This window comes from Monodon monoceros, unplaced genomic scaffold (assembly GCF_005190385.1).
Source record: "Monodon monoceros isolate NGI ecotype Baffin Bay Population unplaced genomic scaffold, NGI_Narwhal_1 Super_Scaffold_4, whole genome shotgun sequence".
Lineage (NCBI taxonomy): Eukaryota > Metazoa > Chordata > Mammalia > Artiodactyla > Monodontidae > Monodon > Monodon monoceros.
In genome coordinates, this window is record NW_021703781.1 from 23,886,821 (window position 1) to 23,908,861 (window position 22,041).

A 22,041-nucleotide genomic window follows, 5' to 3' on the forward strand; every position below is an offset into this window, starting at 1 on the left:
ACCCTCTCCAACCCCACCACACCCATCTGCAGGACCTGACTGGGACCCTATGGGTGAAGAGGATCGTGTTTAGAAACTCTGAAAGGACAGACGGTAGGAGGGAAAGAAGCAGACAAAGGCATCCTCTACAAAAACACAACTAAAAATATAAATACAAGCTACCATTAACCCAGCAAAGCATCATACCCAGACATTCTACTATCCCATTTATTTTTCATAATGCTATGAGGTAGGTGCCATTTTATCCCCACTTTACAGATAAGTAAACTGTAGCTCTGGGAGGTTAAGTTACTTCACACATCTTTGAAGGTAGTGTAGCTGGATTTAAACTCAGGCCTGTCTCACCCCAAGCTCTTAATATGATATTACGCTTAGCCTCAAGAAGCACCACATCCCGACATGGTTTCTTGACTATGGCAAATTTCACCCCCCCACCCCATGCCCACTACCCTGGACCTGACTTCTGACTCCACCTTTCTTCCCGCTCGGTGCCGAGGCAAGGCCCACTGCACATCCCAGTGGCTTTCTACTCCTTCCCTCCTGCAACGATCTTCCACCCGCTCTTCATGTCTTTGGGCCCCGGTCTCAGGGCCCCTGCCTGGTCTTAACAGCACCTCCAATCAGCTCCCACACCCAGCAGAGGCTGAGCTCCTGAGGCTGACCAAACGGACAGCTGGGCTGGGCTGACAGCTCTGGGGAGGGGCTGGGGGGGGGAATCCCCGAGGGGCTTCAGGACAAGCCAGGGAGACGGAAGCCAGAATGTGCCTCCCTCACACTTACTGGCTGAGGAGCAGAGAGAAGGCTGGGGCTGCATGCCTGCAGAGGGGGCTGTTCTGTCCCGGGAGCTCCGTCCTTCAGGCACCGAGCTGCCATTCCCAGTGCGGAGCGGGGCAGCTAGCCAGCCAGGGCAGGGCAGGGCAGGGCAAGGCAGAGCAGCCAAAACAAACAGAACAAGGCAGGTGAGCGAGCAAGCCGGACAGGACCCGAGCCCGTGGCACTGAGAGCCGGGGCAAGGCGACGCCTCGGGCTGCTGTGGACGCTGGACCACGTCCCACGCCGCCGCCTCTGCCACAGAGGCCTCCCAGCTGAGAGTCCCAGGAAGGGGCACAGACCTGGGTTTGTGGCTTCCAGAGGAGCCTGCGAACAGCCTGTACAAGTCCTGGGGAAGATGTTCTAGGGGGCAAGGCTACAAGGTCAAGAGCCCAGCAGTGAAGGAGGCACTTACCCTGCCAGCATCGCCAGAAGTGAACTGATCTGACCTCAATCCCAGCAGCCCTGGAAGCACTGTTCTTTACTGCCTTATACGTTTATGCTTTCTTTTTTCTTTTCCTTTTCCTTTTTTTTTTTGGTATTACCAGAGATTTGTTGCTCCCTTATCACCGCTGGGCATGCTCTCTCAGCTCTGTCCTGTAACGTTCCTCCAACTTTTCTGAGGACCTGGCCTAAGGTCACTTACTGAAGGCAAAGGGAGCAATTCCAGGAGGCCAAACCAAAGAGCAGGACAGAGATTCCCAGCAGCCTGGCCTGCCATGCCTTCCCACACCCCCTGGCACTCTGGCCAGGCCCAAACTTAAGCTGGTGGTCTGCACAGGACCACTGGGACAGGGCCAAATGTGGTTCTGACTCCGTCACTCATACCAAAGCTTTGTGATAAGAGTGACCAACCCACCCCGACGTGTCCAGGACTGTCCTAGTTTTAAAACCAAAAGTTCCACATCCTGGAAATCACTTCAGTCCTGGGGAAATTGGGATGACTGGTCACCCTACTAATGGCTCATGACATCTATAGGCTGCTTCTGCAGGAACTCAAGATGTCCCTGTTCCGGGATATCACATTGCAGCAGCAACAGGAACAGTTCTCTGAGCCCTGGGCCTCAGGAACAGCCCTCGTTTAGCTATCCCAGACTTGGGGTCAAAGAAGAGAAGCCACTTGCCCAGCCCAGCAACAAGAGACAGGGCCTCATATCTTGGCCCATGGAAAGTAGCTTTTATGCCAAACTTTCTCCTGGCGTATAAGGAGCCACCAATCTCAGTTCTGGGGGCAGACAAGGCAGGTGCCCCACTGGAGCCTAGGTATCTGGGACACTGCCGGGGCCCCTTCCCCACCAAGGGCTAGCACCTACCTTTGAGGTCCTCATCTTCTGTGGTGGTGTTGCAGCTCTCTGTGGAGCCCTGCAGGCCAAAAAGAACAAGTTCCTATAAATGAGGCCCTTGGAAACCAGAGGAGCCAAGCAGAACAAAAGCAAGAGCATGTGCTCCTACGGGAGCTGCAAGGAGGAATCAGAAGGTTCTATTTCCACCCTTGCCATCTGACTCCTATGAAACTCTGGATTCCCAAACACCATCCTGAGTCTTCCCCAAGTCAGTAAATGTACCACTTATCCAGTTGTTCAGGCTAAAACCTAGAGTCATCTTCTAGGTTTGATTTTTATGCTGATTCTTTTCTTCCTCTCTTTCCCTCGTATCTCAATTATCTAATCTAAAACCAAATCTGTCAGTTCTACCTCCAAAATAAATTACGTGTCTTACCTCTTCTCCTCAAATGCACAGCTACAACCTCAGCCCAAGATGCCAACATCTGGCACCTGAACTACACAATAGCTGCCTGGTCTCCCTGCTTCCACACTTGCTTCCTCCCTAAAGTTCTTGGCCCATAACACAGCCAGAGTGTAAGTCAGATGCCATTACTCCCCTGCTAAGAGCCTCCAACAGCTTCTTATTGCTGCTGGAAAAAAAATGCAAACTCCTATCAAGTCCTACAGAGCAGGTCCTGTATGCTCCTCCAGCTTCACCATCCTCCTGCTACTCTCCCCCTTGCTCACCACACCCTTAGCTCTGATTTCTTCTGTCCCGTATATGTGCCAAGCCCCTGCCCTTGCATTCCCTCTGTCCAGGGCACTCTGCCTCAGAGTCTGCCTGGTTGTCTCCTTCCAGTCTTTTAGTTTTTAGCTCAAATATCACCTCCTGAGGGAGGCCCTTCCCCGACCACTTAATTAAAGGCCCTGTTCATTATCTATTTACTTTGCATCATTTCTTCATAGCACTTATCACTACTGGATTTTATCTTATTTATTTGGTTTTTGGTTTATTATCTGCCTTCCCTACACCTGTGGAGAGGGATTTCGTCTCGTCACCTCTGTAAACCAGAGCCGTGGATGGTTTTGGGCTCAATAAGTATTTACTAATGGTAGTGAAAATACGGAGACAAGGTTATTGAGGGCATAAAGGAGTGAGGCAATGGGGAATGACTGCTCTAGGGTCTGACTGCCTCTGTTTTTCTAGCTAATGTTTACTCTCATTTAAACTTCACATGGAAGAAGATTCTACTTTTATTATCCCCATTTTACAGATAAGGAAACTGAGGTGCAGCCTGGGAGAGTGACTGGTCCAGGCGTCCAGGGCCAGGATGCAAACTCAGGCCTGTCTGGCTCTAGAGCCTGAGCTCAGCATCACTAAGGTATGATGCCCTCCCTGGCAACAGAGTGATAAACAGGCATGTGCTACCCCCAGCCTAGACTCTGCAAATACCTTGGCCTTGAGGTGCAGCCTGTAGGCTGCCATCTGCAGGATGCTTAAACCCTGTGACCCAGCCCACCTGTTTCCTGCTGACCTGGAAAGCAGGAGACTGGTTCAGGAGCCACTTACCTTGATCCCATCTGTAGCGTTGTGGACCACAGTGGTTTGTGGCTCCTGTGAGGGAAGATGAAAATTACCCTCCTGACCTGGGGACAGACCTACAGCTCTTCCCTAAGGGACCCCACCCCTACCCCAGCACCCTCGTACATTGACCCTATGATGACCACTGAGGTCTACTCGCCAGCCATGCTCACAAGACAAAATATCCTGGCTCAACTGGGTCCCAGGCAGCTGGAAGCCCCAGATTTAGGGGACAGCACTGGCTGGTAAGGAGGAGAGGCCTGGCACTTAATGGAAGCAGGTACCGGGGAAGCCGAGGACAAGGGCCCCTGCTCCCGAACCCTGCTGAATCTGAGTGTCCTTTCTCCCACGGGACAAGTACACTGGAGGAGCTGTAGGCTTGAGGGCACAGGCTGGGCCCTGACAACAGTGTTCATCAAGGGGAGTGCAGGAGGCAGGGATGCTGGGAGAGTGGACTAAGGTCTCCCAGAAAGACCCAGGATGGCCCTCAGCAAGCTGAGCCCAGAGAGCCGCCTGCTTCACCCACCCTCTGCCTCTCCCAGCGTTCCTGTCCCTACAGCCCCACAGCAGGCAGCTCCAGAGGCCACAGGAAGTAGGAGGAGGGGCAGCACAATTCCCCCTCCCTCTCTCCCAGACACCCCCTGCTAACTCTAGTTAGTCACCAGCAGAGGGAGCTCTGAGAGCACACAGTGCCCCTGGCTGAGCCCAGACAGAACTCGGACAGCATGGGGGCTCTCCAGGAACCCAGACACCTCAGCACCATCCAGAGGTGGGGGACCCCAGCCCCCCTTCCTATTCATTGCTTTGCAAAGGAGAGGCTGAGGCAGATTTTACAAGGAGGCCTCCAAGAACTGATGTACAGATCCCAAGAAAGCTCCTACCCTCTCCTTTAATAAGCAACTCACCTTCCCGGCCCCTGCAGCAGACCCACTGAGGGCCCAGCCTGGGGCTGGGAGGCTTAGCTGAGAGCCCTGATCACTCTCCCCCGCCAAGAGCAAAGAAGCAGGAGCAGCAGTTCTGCCATGCAGGAAGGAGCACGGCCAAGCACGACAGTGAGGGGGAAGGGGCCTATGGGGCAGTGCGCAAAGCAGCCTGCTCTACAGGGATGAGAAAGGAAAAGGGCCAAGGAGGCCTGGGAGGAAGCGGGAAGGAGGGGAGGCAGCCAGGGGCAGGGGCGGAGAAGCGGTAGTCAGGAGGTACCATGGCCGTCTGCAAGGGCGCGGGCTCTTGGGCTGGGCTTACGAGACTGTTTTTGTTGTTGCTCTGTGGCTGAGACAAGAAAACAGATGGTTTAGTTCCTCTAGAGTCACCAAAGCCGCCTGACTCCCAGACCTCCCTTGCACCGCCGGCCTGGCCCGGAGGAGCTAGGCCTGAGGTGGCCTCCATAACACTATGGGATGGGAGCAACGGTTGGAGAGATGATCAGAGGAGATTATTTGGAGGGACCCAGAGACCTAGCCCAGGAGGCATCCTCAAGGTGGGATGAGCCCGAAGACTTGTTTTAAAGCATCTCTCCAGAAATCTTTGCTGATGCCAGGTGCCATGTCACTGCACAATTATACTTCACACCCAAAGAAATTCAGGATCTTCTCACTTTATAGGGGGAAAGGAGTGTGGTTTATAAGAAAGCAGAGCAAAATTCAGAAACTCTGGGTCCCCTAACTGTGGGCAGTCCCCTGCTGCCCTTTCAACCTGCCACCTGCATTTCCTTCCCCTTACAACACCAGACTGAAGCCTGATCTGAAAAGAAGAGGAACAAGGAGAGGAAGAAAACCTGGCCTAGGAGATGGTGTCCAGAGAGGAAAGGGGCGGAATTTGGATACAAAATGCATCCACTGACCCTAGGGAGTAGAGACAGGGCTGTGCTGTTGGCCTTTCTGCCTGATCAATCTTCGACCTGGTCAGCTGGGAATGAGGGCAGAGCTCCAAGGAGTAGCAGGTGAATCCAGAACCCAGTCCCCAGGAAAGAGTAGGTTGCCCAGCATGCCAACATTCCCAACAGCAGACCACTGGGATATCTCCTTGCCTTTCAAAATATTACACTGAGTGGCACAGCAAGGGAGGGTGGGGGGAGGATAACGAGGAAGGAAGGAGGCCGATCTCCAGGGCAGGGAGTCCTATTGATGCTCTCTGCCTCTTACAATCCCCTAACCAACATACTCAGTCTCACTGGGAGTGCCTGTGGAGTCGGTGGCCACTGATGAGCAGCCTGACGCCTGCAAATTCTTCAACAAGCAGAGAGACAAATGTACAGCTACCATCTCTGTGCAGGGCGCAAATGAGGGCACACTGGCAGCTAGGATGTGCTTCTTCTCTCCTAGAACACATACAGAAAGCCATCCAGACTGTCCTACTTCTTCTTGCCTGGAGGCCTCTTTTATGGCCCCTTGGACCAGACCTGAAGCCGTAACTTGCTATCAATGGTTGAGATGTCCCCAAACCCAGGGCTAGGCATGGAACCTCAAGCCAGGTACCTAAGTGCTATGAGACTCCGCTGAACTCTGCAGGCTGGAGAAGGGGGGCCCCAGGAGTAGAAAGGATGTGGATCTAATTTCACATGAACTCTGCTCTCTTCCATATCCCCCCCAGGAAAGAGCAGACCCCTCCTAGCTCAGCTGCTGATATGGACCTGTTTGGGGCTGATTGGACAAAGCTATTCTATTTGCAAAGCCCAGCTGAGACAAAGACCCTGGCAGGGGGCAAGGACTGCAGGGTGTCCGTAAAAACTGCCATATTTGCAGAGGGCTGGGATGTCACCCAGGTGGCCCCACCTCTGGCTTTAATAGATGGTTTCATAAGGATTCAGGCTGCTGTGTCCCCCTGGGTGTCCTGTGTCCCATGAGAAAGAATATGCGCTCTCTGCAGCCTTTCAGCTGTTGCTCCTGCGGGCAGGGTGGGAAGGACGAAACACCGGACACAGTGTGCTAATGGGCACTTGCACAGGGGAAAAGGCCAGGAGAGTGAGGCTCAGAGCCGAGAGCCTACAACCGGCTCCTCCGCACACCACACAGAGGTCCGCTGGCTGCCAGTCCGTAGGAAACGGCTGCTTGTGCCCGGTGAGCAGGGCCTCTCCTCCTGAGCGACCGTGAGTGAGGGTCTCCCCCTGTGCTTGCCACCTGGCCCCGAATCCCTACCAGCTTCACATCCTGCCCTGGGCTGCTGGGGGCAGTCCAAGTGCTGCAGCAGGGAATGCCATACCACACATTCCAGTGCCCGTTTCTTAGGCCGCTGGGCCACCTTGGGCAATGGCTCCCGCCTGGCAGGACAGGCCACACCTGCCCGCACAGCACAGACATGCAGTGAGGATGAGTGAAGCACACGCACATGGCAGAATGGGTTTGCGTGGCTGGCAGGCGGGCGCAGGCAGCATGGAGCGGGCGGATGGGTGGGCAGGCAAGGCTCACCATTAGGTGCACGCTGGAACTCGACTTCCTTTTCTGGACACACCACAGCAAAAGGGAAAGAGAAGGGGAAAGAGGAGGTAAGAAGAGAAGCACAGAGACGCTGCAGGTTAGTGCACCAGCATGGGCTCTGCCTCAGGAGAAAAGAGCAGAAGGAGGAGACCTGGAGTCCAGCACCAGAAGGGTTAAAACAGCATCTAGACAGACAGGCACACGCCCCCCTCCAGACCCTGGGAGAGGAAGAGCTCCTCTGCTGTCAGGTTCACAAACACAGATTGAGGATATTCTGAGGTGTCTCAGATTTGCTCAGAGAAACCTCTTAAAAGGAGATTAAATCACAAGTCTATGAGAGTAAGTAACATTTTGCTGCAAATTTATAGGTTTGAGCTTATCTAGCTCACCTACAGGATCATTTATTTTTCTCTCATTACTAGGTCTGCCTGAAATTCGAGTGAGCAGCTATCAGGCAAAGAGCAAAAGCTACTCTAGGTCATCCTGAGCTTTAAAATATTTGACTTCTGAACCTAGACTTTTTTTCACTGGACTCCTAAAACTCCTTTTCAGAGAAAGATGTTGAGCTTTTGAAAATCATCTGACAAATATTAAATTTTGGCACTCATTTCTTTGTTGGTATGGTCATGCTCATTTATAAGATTTCAATGTTTTATTGCATTTTGTAATTAGGGGGCAATGGAAAAGCAGGCGTGCTGGTGATTAAAAGTGCAGTGATCTTGTGGACACAAAGATGTAAACCACAGGGAATGCTGAAAGCAGGGATGCCTTAGTCTCAATTAGAAGCTCAAACACTTTATGTTCAGACATGAAACAAGAGCAGAAAAATAAAGACCACACGGAACACTAAAAATATATCTTGGAAGACTGTGTCTAAAAGGTGAAAGATAATTGAGGATTTTATCATTAGCTCGCTGAGAGACAGAAGTCCCCTAGGAACATGTCTGTGTGTCATTTACTCGCATATTCATCTAACGATAGCCAACAAATGCTTACTGAGGGCTATTCTAGGCATACTAAACACAGATAAATGTTCCTGCCCTCAAGAAGCTGACACTCTACTTGAGAAGACATTTTTGAGAATGTATTCTACTCAAAAGAAGGGGACTACAAGTATTTAAAAGAATGGTCCACAATTTAGAAATAGGTCTAAAGAAAAAGAAAGCCTAAATATAATAAGGCCTCTTGCTTTAGCCTTTTTTTTAAAAAATAAATTTATTTATTTTTGGCTGTGTTGGGCCTTTGTTGCTATGCACGGGCTTTCTCTAGGTGCATCGAGCGGGGGCTGCTTTTTGTTGCGCTGCGCGGGCTTCTCATTGTGGTGGCTTCTGTTGCTGAGGAGCACAGGCTCTAGGCGTGCAGACTTCAGTAGTTGTGGCACGCGGGCTCAGTAGTTGTGGCTCACGGGCTCTAGAGCGCAGGCTCAGTAGTTGTGGCGCATGGGCTTAGTTGCTCCGCGGCATGTGGGATCTTCCTGGACCAGGGCTTGAACCCGTGTCCCCTGCATTGGCAGGCGGATTCTTAACCACTGTGCCACCAGGGAAGTCCTAGCCTTTCATATATACCCACATATGAGATTTTACTTCCAAATTATCCAAAAAAAGGGAGTTGCTTTACATTCATATATATACTTCTCCCTTTATCCAACCAGAGTGGTAACACTTTGAAGGAAGGTCCTATCTTATTTGTCTTGGTAATCTCCATGGTTCCTAGCAAAATGTCTAAAAGTCAGCATACGATTAACAAATGTTTGCCAAGTTCAGCTGGGTTTGTTGACTCTAGTTTTTCCCCAGGCTGAAGCAGAGTACAGGCTTCTAACTTGCCTGGAATTACAGCACTGAAAACTGCAGGGGCACAGACCAGGGCCAGTCTTGGAGTCAAAAGGCCATGCAGGTTGCTTTCACCCAGACCTTGCCTTAGGCAGGGTACTTTCTGCTGTCAGCTTCAACTAATGGGGAGTAAGTTCCCAACTTGCTCCCAGCTGCCTCTCTTACTTAAACTGTCCTGCATGAAAACTTGAGATAATCCTTTCTACTCATGGGTTAGTTTCTACCAGGTGAGCAGGCTTCTTTCAATTTCTTTCTCCATCCCTTTAGGGTTTTGCCCTCAGCCATGCATAGCTGGCCTCCTCCTCTGGCAGCCTGCAGCACTGTTTAATTACCAGATCATTTTAAACAACCATACTTCACTTATGTTTAAAAATTAAATATTAAAAATTTTAAACCAGAAAAAGGTTCAAGCCTCCTTTCCACACTTAAATATTCAAACGGTACTTAAGGAAAAAAATAGCATCTCTCTCTTCCTTTTCTTTTTCCTCCCTTCCTCCCTCCCTCCCTTCCTTCTTTTCCTTATTTCTCTCTCCTTTTCTTTGCTTCCTCGCTCTTTCTTTTAAGATTGGATGGTCATTCTGGCCTGGGACTAGTGGCATGCACAAGTTGTCCTCAATTAGGGGCCCCTCAAGTCTTGTCCTCTTAAGTGGCTCTCACTCCTCCATAGACCCTGGGTCACTGGCATCTACCTTCAAAGAAACCTAACCAGAACCTGAAGTCCCCAAATTCAACTGCACAAGGTAGACTCACTGCTCAAACCAATGCTAATACCCGAGCATCTGTGAAAGCTTCTGAACAGCAAGAAAGAAATCTCCCTATGGACTTTAAGCAGAAGAAACTGGGTGGGGGTGTGTGTGTGTGGTGGGCTGGGAAAGGAGGATGGGGTCTAAAAGAAAGATCCAGGATGTGACAGATCAGGATCTTCTGAGCGGCTTCACAGGCCTCCCTCATAACACAGGTTATCACCTTGACTTTCAAAAAGGCCCAGAAAAGCAAAACCCCGCATACCTTGCCTTGTCTTTTCCTTCCCCTTTTGCAGTACTTTCATCCAACCACGCTGTTCATTATTATATACTTGTTCCTGATTATAAAAGGACTGCAGCCACATTACAAGCAATTTGGAAAAGAGGGGAAAAAAACACCCATAATCCTATCACTGTTACCAATCTTTTGTGTATGCAATTTAAACATATCATTGTAAGCTCTATACAAGTTTATGCCTTACTTTCTTTTAATGTCTTACTTAAAAAATAAATAGTATCTTAATTTTTATTCTGATTATCAAAGTAATACACGGTCTAGGTGAAAAATGTAGAAAATACAGAAAAATGTATGAAATAAAAGTTTCCCAAATTCCCATCACCCAGTGAAGTTACTATTAACACTTCAGTGGGTTTTCTCCCAGTTCTTTTTCTATTCACATATCATACACTGAATATAATCTAGAAGTACTTTTTTTTTTTTTTTTTGCGGTACGTGGGCCTCTCCCTGTTATGGCCTCTCCCGTTGCTGAGCACAGGCTCTGGACGCGCAGGCTCAGTGGCCATGGCTCACGGGCCCAGCTGCTCCGTGGCATGTGGGATCTTCCCGGACAGCGGCATGAACCCGTGTCCCCTGCATAGGCAGGCGGACTCTCAACCACTGTGCCACCAGGGAAGCCCAGTACTTTTTTTTAAACAAAATTTAGACAGTACTGTATGTACTGCTTTATATCCCACTTTTTCCACATGAAACATTTCTGTCATTATATAGTCATAAAAATTAATAACTTTGTAATGGTCGATTAGATTTCCCATAATTATTTAGTCATTATCCTTTGGGCTTTTGATGTTTCCCATCTTCTCATGGTTATAAGTAATGTCATGTTGAACATCTTTCTGCTTTCAGTTTTTCCATATTTTGAGTGATTCCTTTAGGACAAATTCCCAGAAGTAGAACTAAAAGGTAAAACAGGAAGATTTTTGTGTATTTTGACACACAGGCTGCTTTAGGAGGGGTCATTCCGACTTACACCACCGTCACAAACTTAAGAGTCAAAAAATGGCACCTCGTTTCAACCTGCATTTCTCTGATACCAGTGAGGCTAAACATCCACATTTGTTAACTCATTCTACTTCCTCTTTTCAGATTGTCAGTTCATCTTCTTTGACCATTTATCTGCTGGCTTTTAGGGGGTATTCTTATTTATTAGAGACAGCTCTTTTGTATAAAAATATTAACTCATCCCATCACACCTGCTATGAATATTTTCTCCAACCTGTCTCTTGTTGGCCTTTGAATTTTGGTTGGTCATGCCCTTCTTAAACTCTTGCATCTTAGCTTCTGTTCCCACCTCTATCTTCAAAGTCTTTTCTCAAGCATAAAACTCATTTATGGAGTACCTAATCAGGGTCAGAACCTGGGCTAGGTTCCCCGCATACGTTCTCATTTAAAGCAATTTAACTACCGATTCTGGTTGCCTAGCCTGTATCCTTCTCAGCATTCCTGTAAGGGCTGGCATTGTTGCACACCTCTGTTCTTCCTCCACCTCTTTCTCCATTTCCTTTGCTAATTCCTCTTCTTCAAGCTCCTTAGTAACAGATAACCCTGAAATTCTGCCTTTCCTGGACTCTTCAACATTTGTGTGCTTTGGATTCATATGGAGGAATGGGAGTGTTATTAAAATTCAGATTCTGCCTCCCGCCCAAGGCTTCCTGAATCTGAATTCCAGGCTGGACCCTGGAATCTGTGTATTTTAACTAGCTCCTTAGGCAATTTACGTGGCTGTGCCTGAGGCCAGTATCTACAAAGTTCTGCCAGAAACCTACTCCTTAATGACACCTTTAACCCATCCTCTCACCATCTCAGCTGTCACTGCTTCATTTCAGGTCCTGTTTTGTGCAATCACTCTCCTTCCGTCATACAAAAGCTAATGGAGTTCCCAGAGTCATCGTGCTGTTTCAAACTTGTGTATTCCCTTTGCCTGGAATGTCCTCTCCTCTCTGCTCCCCTCCTTAACTTGGCAAAATCCAACTAGTCCTTCAAACTCAGTTCCTCAGCCATCTCCTTTGAGAAAATTTGCTCTTCTGGCTCAGGTGCTCGTCCCTCTGCTCCTCCAGCGCCTGCCTGGCACGTACCTCCCTCAGTGGACACGAGACTCACTCACGTGAGTGTCCCTCTGCACACCTCCCTGGGCTACACCAGGTATCTCCCAGCACCTTTGAAGACCTCTCTGCCCAGATATTCACTTGTCTCTCGGTCTCAGTGTGGTCAAAACAAAACTTCTCTTCTCACCAAAACATTCCTTCACGACTACTCACATTTCTAGCAAAGATACCACCATTTCTTTCAATATTCAAGACACTTTGCCATTACCTTTGATGGACCCTTTTTAAATCTCCCATATCTAATGGGAACTTCCTTTGCCACACCTCTCATCAGAGCTAATGTCTAATCAGAGCCCAGCACCCATGGGTAGAGCTGGACCAATGACCTACAGGCAGCACCTATTCCAAGTGGTTGGTCTGTGCTCCTCTGGTGGTCATTTTGAATATTAACCCTTTCTATTTCTCATCATCTTTTCTTCACCCTACACCCAGACTATAATAAATCCTAGTTGATACCTGGGTGTCCTGTGTCCCATGAGAAAGAATATGCGCTCCCTGCAGCCTTTCAGCTGTTCCTACCCTCTTCTATTCACCCTTACACACTTAGCCAAGTCTTTCGAAAACATCACTCTTAACCTTCCCTGCTCAGTGGCCTATGGTGTTTTCTGTGGTCTAACACACAAACCTCCAATTCCTCTGCTCAACCAGACCAATCCAGCTGTATTTTTTATATCCCTTTACCAAACACCCCATGTTCCAGTTAGGCAGAGAACATCAATATGTGTAATAGAACCCATAAAAATATTTTTTGTTGTTTTTAAGTTACAGAAAATACATTCTCATCTTAAAGAAAACACATGTGTACAAAGTAAAAAAACAAAATGTGTGTCTGCCCACCCTGCCTTCACCTCCAATCCCATTCTCTAGAGGCAATCACTGACTTGGTTCCAATCTTCCTACCTATTAGCTTTCTCCAATAAGTCTCTTCCCCAGAAGCTTCTTGGACTGAACCATCCCATGCAGGGTCCAGTACCATATACCATTCAGGGCTTAGCTGATCCCAGATGTGTTCACTTTCCTTTTTAATTGACCCTGTAATTCTTGAGGCTGGATGAAACCTGCATCTCCTCTTATACCTCTTGTGCGCCTTTAGAACTGAATGTAGCACTGAGCCTCTGACAGTTACTTAATAAATACTTTGCAAAGATTGACTCTAGCTTCTCCTCCAGAAAAATATATGCAAAATCTCTCTCTAACTAGCCACCTTTTCCTAACCTGGCTCCACCATCGAGCTCACACCCCTGTAACTGAGGGGCTGCCAGTCAACCCCAGCTCCATGTCAGCAAGTGTGCGTGGAGCCCAAGCTCCCCTCCTTAGGGCAGAAGTACATGGAAGCAGGCATGCAGACAATGAGAGAAAGAGGAAGGGATGGGGGAAGGGAAAGGGGCACACAGGTATATCTCAGCTGGGGACATAAGATCCTGGGGAAAGGTCTAATTTAAACTTTTGTTGGAACTTAAAGGTTTGCTTAATAATGGTTTGAAATTCTCCGTGGTGTAAATTGGCAGGCTTCAAGATAGCATGAACTCCTATCCAATGCCCCAGCCCCAGGGCCCTTTCTGCCCCCAAAGCCTCTAAGAACAGCTTGGCTGTGTAAGGACCCCTCTACCTTGGCCAAGCAGCACCCCCCACTAAGGCTTCTTGTTGGTCCCTATGGGCCCCTGTCTTGCCCTCATCCCCCAGGAAAAGTTCCCTCACCAAATGAAAACGAGCTGTGAGGTACCATGTCCCTGGCCTGTGTCTGAGGCGCCTATACCTCGAGAAAGTTTGACGCTTTCACTCAATGGTATCTGAGCTGGGTTCTGGAAGTGCTTTGGAGATAAGAAAAAAGAACAAAAGGATAGTGGCTTCAGGTGCCAAGTCCTGTACCCTGAGTCAACCAGGCAAACTTTGCTTTCATTTGATTAAATCGGTTTGTGCTTTAAAAAGAAAAAAAGATTAACCAGTGACCTAAAAAACCCAGAGTCAAGCCCTGGAGATGAAACCTGTGTCTGGAAGTCACGTTCAGGATTCAGCTCTAGTAAACTATAGTTTGCATCACCTCCCCTGGGTCTTTGCAATCAAGCTAGGGTCAGGTGAAGCACGTATCCCTCTGCCCTCTCAGGCCCGTGGAACCTGCTGTTCTGAGCACAGAGGTTTCTGGTTTAAAGCAGAAAAGCAAGGATAGAAAGGTTCTTGGGGAAAGGGGGAACAAAGTGCCAAGGAGTCCCTTGGGAGTGACTGTTGGAAGAGAAAGGCCAGACCTTGGGCAGGAGGAGTGGAGACACCTACCTTGACACCGCCGTCCGACTTCTTGTTCAATAGGCTTTTGGCAGCTGTGAAAACAAAGAGAAAAATCAAGTCTCCTGTATTGTACCCTCTTCCCATCCTGAAGTCTGGCAGCTGGATCCGCGAGAGACTGATGTGTTTGACAAGGGGGCCAGAAGTCTCCTGAACCCCCTAGAAGAGGCCCTTCCTGATGCCCCAAAGCAAGAAGGGCATCTCAAGCAGCGTCAGACCCTCAGGGTGGCACCCCAGGATCCCCTCTGCCATGGAAGAGGGCTCAGCAGAAACAGGGACACTCCGCATTCAGGAGGAGAAACCACATTCAGTACTGGGGCTGCCTGGGCCATTGGGAACTCTGCCTTCAACAGCTTCCACCTAGGCCTGGAAGCAGAGTGCCAGGGTGAAAGGTGAGGGCTCCGTCCCTAGATGCCATGGAGATTCTCAGGACAGCCAAGCTGCAAGGATGCAAGACATCTCCCGAGTGTTCTCAAGAAACAAGAGTGTCACAGTTCATGAAGAAGACCAGACGTGAGGACAGACAGACACAGACACAGAGACTAGGACCACCTACAGGAAGGTTTTGCCAGGGTGTTGAAGCCTTGACTGGGCATGTCCTCACTGCCACCCTTTCCTCAGTCTACTCTCTGGACCCACTGAGCAGAAAAGACTGGGTAGAATAATGAGGTATTAAACAGATTCTAGCCAGGCACAGGGTGATGCTCAAGGCTGATGAGCTCCACATAGGAAGGCTGGTGATGCCTGTTCACCACAAAGGTCACAGGAAAGTAGCAGACAGTGGATGGGAGATTCCAGGGAGATTGAATCAGTCCAACTGTCTGATCCACCTAGACTTCGATGGGTTTGCATCTTGGTTCTACTGCTTGCTAGCTGTGTGAGTTACTTAACCTCTCTGAACCTCAGTTTCTTTATCTATAAAATGGGATAATGGCATGAAAAGCACTAAGCAGAGTGTCTGGCACATAGCAAGAACTCAGCAGGTGTTAACTACTGTCACTATTGCTGCCATTCTTCCCTTCAGGTAGCCTTTCCTACCCAAGCTGGGTCTCCAGTGAGAATAAGGGTCCTTGCATCACAAGAATTCTGACCTCCAAAAATGGCCTTTGGTCCTATCTCCAGTTTATGCTGGGGTGATTTGAAACATTTTAAAAATGTGTTTACTACTATGCCTGACCACCGACGGTGTTAAGTGATTTACATACGTCAAACTTCTCTACTCTGACAGCCCATTAGAATCACTTGGGAGTTATGGAAAAATGCTTATGCCTATCCCATGCCCTAGAGATTCTGATTTTATTTGTCTGGGGTGGGGTCTCAGCATCAGGATTTCTTTCTTAACAAGTTTTCTCATACAGGCAGGGTTGAGGGCCTTAGACATACATGATCCTAATCGTCACCATGTTATTTCTTAGCCCCACTGGAGAGATGAGGGAACTCAGGTTGGGAGGGCTAACGTGACTTGCTCAGGGTGTGGCAGGGCTAGGATCCAGACTCAGGAGCGACTATCTGCACAGCTTCTGTACTCTACCGCATTTCAGACCCGGGGCCGGCAAGGGCCAGACTTCACAATTGTGAAGGGCGTGGCTTCCCCTTTGGGGCCGCCCACCTGTGCCGCTGAAGCCTAGTCTTCCGCTGTGGGCAGCTCAGCTCCGGGCCACGCCAGGGCTGTCTCGGGCCACCTTGGCCGCAGCCCTCACAGGCAGGCCAGGCTCTTGGGAGGGTGGCGTCGGGAGGAAAGCCTCCTGCTGCCCAGCTCCACGTCCCAGGCTATTGCCTCCTGAGAGTTGGCAAGCGCCCAGCATGCACGGCTGGTTAGGGGGCTCCGTAACACCGATGCGCTCGCAGATGCCAAGTTAGGTGGTCCGTCCGGCATGCCCATCTCAGCCCGCAAGCATGGGACTCGCCTCCCTGGTGAGTGGGCCTGGCATGCTGGCCCTCCTGGTGGGGTGGCAGGGAGCCGAGGCAGGCGGTCGGGGAGGACTCATGCCACGTACCTTGCCCGGCCAGGCCGGCGGCGCTCGCGGCAGGCGAGGCGGGGGCGGAGCTCTGCCTGCCAACTGAGGGGATACAGTCTCTGAGTGCACAGAGCTGCCGCAAAGCCACGGGGGCCAGTCAGCAGCGAGCATGCCCCAGCGCGAGGCACAGGAACCCGCTGCCGCTGTGCACGGCAGGGTCCGGGCGGCGTGGCCAAGCCGGCCGAGCTGGGGGAGCAGAGGTGCCGGGGGCAGGCTGGTGAGCAGGTGCAGCCAGCCCTGCAGCAGTCTGGGAACCTGAGAGAACCGGGCTCGGACAGGGCGTGGGGGATCCCGCAGCTCCACCTGTCCCACGACCACCTCGGGTGAGGGTCTGCAGGTCAAACCCTGACTTGGCAAGGGGCGGTGTCCCTTCCGAGGCAGCCCAGCCCTAGCTTAAGGCTGTCAGGAAACTGAGCCTCATCTGCAAACCTTCCTCCCCAGGGAACCTAAAGGAGGACATTTTCAGAGGGCAGCCCTTTCCTCCGGCCGCATTCCAAACAGTAGAGAGACTGGCACTCGGGGCCCAGGGAGGGTCCGTGGCCCTTGTGCAGCCAGTTCACTGATGTTCCACGGCCCCCAAATCCTCAGAGACACCCGTCACTTTCCCTCTTCAAGACAGGTGGCCAGGAGAGGCTGCATTTCAGAGTTCCAAAGGTGTAGGTGCCCCAAAAATGAGCGCCCAGAAAGTAAACAAAGGCTGCTTAAGCAATACATTCTAGAAGCCCCGATTGCACCACAAGCCAACCTGCTAGAATCCAGGGATAAGCTGAACCTTCTATTTGGGATCAACTCAGAAAACAGCCTCACTTGTTCCTAAAGAAGCACACAAGTGCCCTTCCTTGATTATACTTCTAGACACCTCTTCCTACAGAAGCTTCTGGAGACTGGCTCTGTCTTCACCTGTCCCAGAGTCAGGGCAGAAGAGGTCATCCTGGAATGCTTGCAGCATTCCTTTTTGTTTGTTTGTTTTTTTGCCTCCTGCGCCAGGGCAAAGTGAGTGCCACGGCCAGACAAAGTCTGGGCAGCAAGGACAGGAGGCTCTTTAGGGATCAGTGAAGGTGCTGTGTTGTAACAGAGAGACTGAGTTCCTGAAACCAGGACACCAATTTCATGAAATGGACGGGGAGAGGCTGATGCAGAGGCCGGAGGCCACGGGATGGGGAACATGCTATTGATTTCCTAGCAGCCTGTTTCACATCTCTTCCACTCAGAGAGAGAAGAGATCACCTCATTCTAGGGTCGGCACATATCTGCCCTTGAGCGTCCTCTAGAAAGGCTTTCTTAAACCCAGAAAGTAGAAGGTGCAAGTAATTGAGGACCAGAGACCTGATGTGGGACAACAGCTCCACCTCTGCAGGAGGTGGCCCACTGTGCCCTCCTGTCGCCATTTGTGAGGTGAATCCAGAACACAAGATCGAGCCCCAACTAGGGTCACAGGGGATGGGCCTGAGGGGGACACTCTCCCAGCTTACTCTCCAGTCCTGACCCTCCAGGGCCCTGTGGCTCTCACTCGGGCTAGAGCTCATGAAGCCCGAGAGCCAGGGCTGGAGGTTACCGGGAACCAGTACAGCCAAGCCCGTGGACTCAAGCTCAAGGGAGCAATCTCTGCCCAGGTAGCTGCCCACCTGAGCCTCCCACACACACAACCCCCCCACCCCCATGGCTGTGTAGAAGGAAAGCAAGGGAGGGAGTCTGGTTATGAGAATGAGAAGGGGGTCTTGAACCAAAACAGTGGGGCTGGGGGTTAGGGGGAGGGAAGATCAGGGGAAAAGGCAAACTGGGAAGAAACCTTTCTGTCTTAAGTCCCGTCATTAATCTTTTCCTCACAGAAAAGCCACTGTGCTTCCCAAGTGAGGGCAAACAATGATGAGGGTGGGGGGAGGGGGAAGGTGGAATGTCTTGCATCTTAAAAAGAAATGTCAAGTGTGATTTACAAATTACTGGTCCCAACTCTCCCAATTCCTCACGCAACATTAAGCAAATTCCTTTCCCTCCATCCTGCTGGTCTCTATTTCTTCACTTTTACAGTTGGTACAAAAGAGAATATTTTAAGCACAGTCCCTGTAAAAGGTTTAAACATCTGGAATAATTTCTATCAGTCATCTCCACTTGGACACAACGATGTAGTGATCGTCCCAGTCAGCCAATTAATGGTGGTATCTGGGAAGATTCACTACATCTCATCTCCTTCTTTTTCCCAGCACATCCTCCAATGCCCTTGAGACTGGCTAAAATCTTAAAGTGCTGAGAGTCTTCAGAGAATTAAGAATACCCAGGGACAAGGTAAATGGAAGACTGGGCAGACTACTCCTTGGGAGGTTCTAGGGAATACAGTTCATAAACCTGAAGTCAAGTAAAGCCCCCCAGAATTTCAGGTTACAAAACTCAGCTGCAGCAGCCCCTCCAAACAGGATCCTCATCATCTTGGTCAAGGTGTTGCCTGAGACACCCAGTGTCAGGATGGCATGATATATGGCAACAGCCCATTCTGACCCACTCACCTCGTAGAGTTAAAGTGCACAGCTGAAAACATACCTGAAAAGTTCCTGGAGACAAGCATGGTCGTGAGGATGGCACCCTGGGGAAAGAAGAGGGTCCTGTGAATTCCATCAGGCTCTAGAAAAGCACAGTCTGTTCTCAGGCAGATGGCACCTGCTGGCTAGGGGCTCCCAATGAGTACAACCTTCATAGCTCAGCTCCAGCCAGGAGGGGAGCTTCTTTCTGTGATGGGGCAGGGGGTGCACTGCTGAAAGGTATGATTTCAGGATGCTGGCAGCCCGGCCCGGAAAGCTAGACTCACCTTCAGTTTTCTCCGGGCATTGAACTTGCGTAGGCACTCCACGGTCTCTTGACGATGCATCATAGATGCCACTGTGGACCGTTGCTGGAAGCCAAATAGACAGGCCTGTGAGCCCCCCACCGGATCCTAGGCCCCTCACCATAGTCCCAGCACCGGTGGCCATGTGCTCAGCCGCCCCAGAGTTGCTCTGAAGATAAGATGAGGTCACAGATGTGAAAATGCTTTTACAATAAAAGCACTACCCAAAAATCAAGGTTATGTAAGGACAATAATCTGGACATGAAAACACCACCGGTAATTGATGCTGGATGATGGTGCCCAAGAGAGCATTCTAATCTTCCTTGGGAGACGGAGGCTATGGAACGGGAGAGTATTTTGTGTGTTGTGATCCTCATGCAGTTATTCCTTCAGCAACTATTTAGTGTGCACCTACTGCGCTCCAGATTCTGGGCAGTGAGAGAACAGAAAGGTTCCTGCTCTCCAGAGAGAACATTCATTCCTTCTAAGAGTTCCTCTCAACAACCATCCCACTCGCCAACAAGGTCTTAAGTGAAGCTGTGACCTGAGAAGCTAAGGATCTTTACATTGAAGCTTTAATTCTTTTCATCGTTTTGGATGGGAATTTTTCTTCAATGTATTACTGCTAACTTCCTCCTTAAACAGAGTCCCCTGAACATGATTTACATTTCCCTGATGACACAGGGTCAGCAATACAAGCGTCAATGATTACATATCCTAATACAGAGATGTTCTCAGGGTCTGCTGAGATATATAGGAGGATGGAGGGTGGGGTCCACAAACACGACCCCAGAACATAATGTTTCCGCAGTTCCTGAGTACCCATTTTAAGTGGCTCATCCCCTCACTCTGCTGTTGTTACCTTGGCCAGCCTGCTAAAAAAATAAATCCTACAACATGCAGCCTGGTGCCCACACCCCCACAGGGCCACCCTGCCTTCCTTCCCCTCTGGCCGCTCCCTCCCTTTCCTAGTTCCCGAAGCAACTCTCCCAACCTTATCTACCTTCCCCAGATCTCATATTTCACCTCCTCCTCCAAAGTGTAAACTTCTCCACAAAGTGAAATGAGAGATCATCAAGCAAGAACTTCAACTTCAGCCTTCTAACCACAAGCTGATTTTCACACCCCTGCAACCTAAGCCCAGGTCTCAGAAGCATCATCCCTCATGTGCTGACCCCTTGACCTGGGCTCAGGAGTCCCTCTCTCATTGTGCTATCCAAACACTGGTTCCTCAATTAGCCAATATTTTTAACCCCTTATATTCTGGATTATATTCTTCTCTGTAGTCTACATAATACAGTCAAGCGCAAGATTTTAAAAACTCCCCTGACTCATCCATCTTCTCTAACTAGTACCATGTCTTTCTCTCTTCACCCTCATTCCCTCCTCACCTCACTGTAAACAGGCTTCAGTCTCTCTCCCTCCACTGCCTCTATCAGTGAAATAATGAAACAATGCTTCTAACTGGTCGGAGCCAACAGGCTCTCTTCTGTCTTTATCATGGACTCTCTGAAACATCTGATTACAGAACCTCCCTTCCTGAGACCTCCTGTTTCTTAGGATCTCCTGATCCTCCTTCTCCCATGGAAATTCTCATTCTCAGTCTCCTTTGCCGGCTCCTCCAACTTTCCCTGGTGCTAAATGCTGGTGGCCATCTCTTTTACAACAGCCCACAGTAAGAATTCAATCAGGGGCTTCCCTGGTGGCGCAGTGGTAAAGAATCCACCTGCCAATGCAGGGGATACTGGTTCGAGCCCTGGTCCGGGAAGATCCCACATGCCGCTGAGCAACTAAGCCCGTGCGCCACAACTACTGAGCCTGCGCTCTAGAGCCCGCGTGCTGCAACTACTGAGCCTGCGCGCCTAGAGCCCGTGCTCCACAAGAGAGGCCACTGCAATGAGAAGCCCGCGCACCGCAACAAAGAATAGCCCCCGTTCGCCGCAACTAGAGAAAGCCCGCGCGAAGCAATGAAGACCCAACACAGCCAAAAAAAAAAAAAAACCCCAAAAAAGAAAAAAAGGAATTCAATCAGCATAGAAACAATCCCATCTATTTCTATAGCCCCAACACCACCCAAATGACTACAACCTATATTTCCAATTTTTAACTTCTTTTCCATATTTCTAACTACCCACTGGATATCTCCAGCCAGAGGTCCTCAAACACCACACTTAACATGTAGGAAACTAAAATCATCATCTTTTCTCACAAACAGGTTCCTCCTCTGAGTTTCCTCTGGGTCAGTGAATGGTACAACCCTCCACTCAGTTACCAATTCAAAACCTGGCAGTCCTCATAGATCCCACTCTCTCCTTCACTTCCCAAATCCAGCTGGTCACTAAATCCTTTTCATTCTATGTCCCAAACATCTCTCAGATGTGTCCACTCCTTGCCATACCGCCCACTCTCCTATTATTACCCTTAGCCGAGACCTCATCTGGACTTGCTTAGACAGTCACGACAGCTTCCTGAGCTCTCTGCCCCTGCCTCTTTCCTCTTCAATTCCATTTTCTACACAGCTTCCAAACTGATCTTTCTTAATTAACTGCATACTTCATTCCCTCTTTAAAACCCTTAAATGGTTCCCTGTGCTTTCAGAGTAAAATCCAAACTCCTTAGGCAGAAACCTGTATGTCCTGGAATCTTTTTGGCTTCAGTCTCTTGTATTCCTGTAGTCCTACGTTCATCTACAACCAAACGACTTAATATTCCTTAAACTCGCCACAATTTCCCCATGGCCTCTCACCTTGGCCCTTGCTAACCTCTGTCTGCAGGTTATCATCCTGGGGAACTCCCAGTCATCTGCCAAGAACCAGGACAGAGCCCACCTCCTCCATGCCTTTAGCAATCCCACTGCCCACCAGAGACGGCAGGAGCTCC

General features: G+C 49.8%; 1 protein-coding gene across 11 annotated transcripts in view; it reads right to left on the reverse strand.

Annotated features, from left to right (window-relative positions):
• CAMK2G (calcium/calmodulin dependent protein kinase II gamma) overlaps positions 1 to 22,041 on the reverse strand; it is a 54,298-nt gene that overhangs the window by 6,151 nt on the left and 26,106 nt on the right. For 2 of the 11 annotated variants that reach the window (XM_029244833.1, XM_029244841.1), the window contains 8 exons: positions 19,144 to 19,227; positions 18,879 to 18,921; positions 16,323 to 16,385; positions 14,317 to 14,360; positions 4,858 to 4,926; positions 3,646 to 3,690; positions 2,124 to 2,172; positions 781 to 894 (listed from right to left, as the gene is read on the reverse strand). In XM_029244833.1, the coding sequence (XP_029100666.1) occupies positions 781 to 894; positions 2,124 to 2,172; positions 3,646 to 3,690; positions 4,858 to 4,926; positions 14,317 to 14,360; positions 16,323 to 16,385; positions 18,879 to 18,921; positions 19,144 to 19,227 (511 nt within the window). The remainder of the gene's footprint in view (positions 1 to 780; positions 895 to 2,123; positions 2,173 to 3,645; positions 3,691 to 4,857; positions 4,927 to 14,316; positions 14,361 to 16,322; positions 16,386 to 18,878; positions 18,922 to 19,143; positions 19,228 to 22,041) is intronic. The other 9 variants (XM_029244834.1, XM_029244842.1, XM_029244835.1 and 6 more) reach the window with 8 other exon arrangements.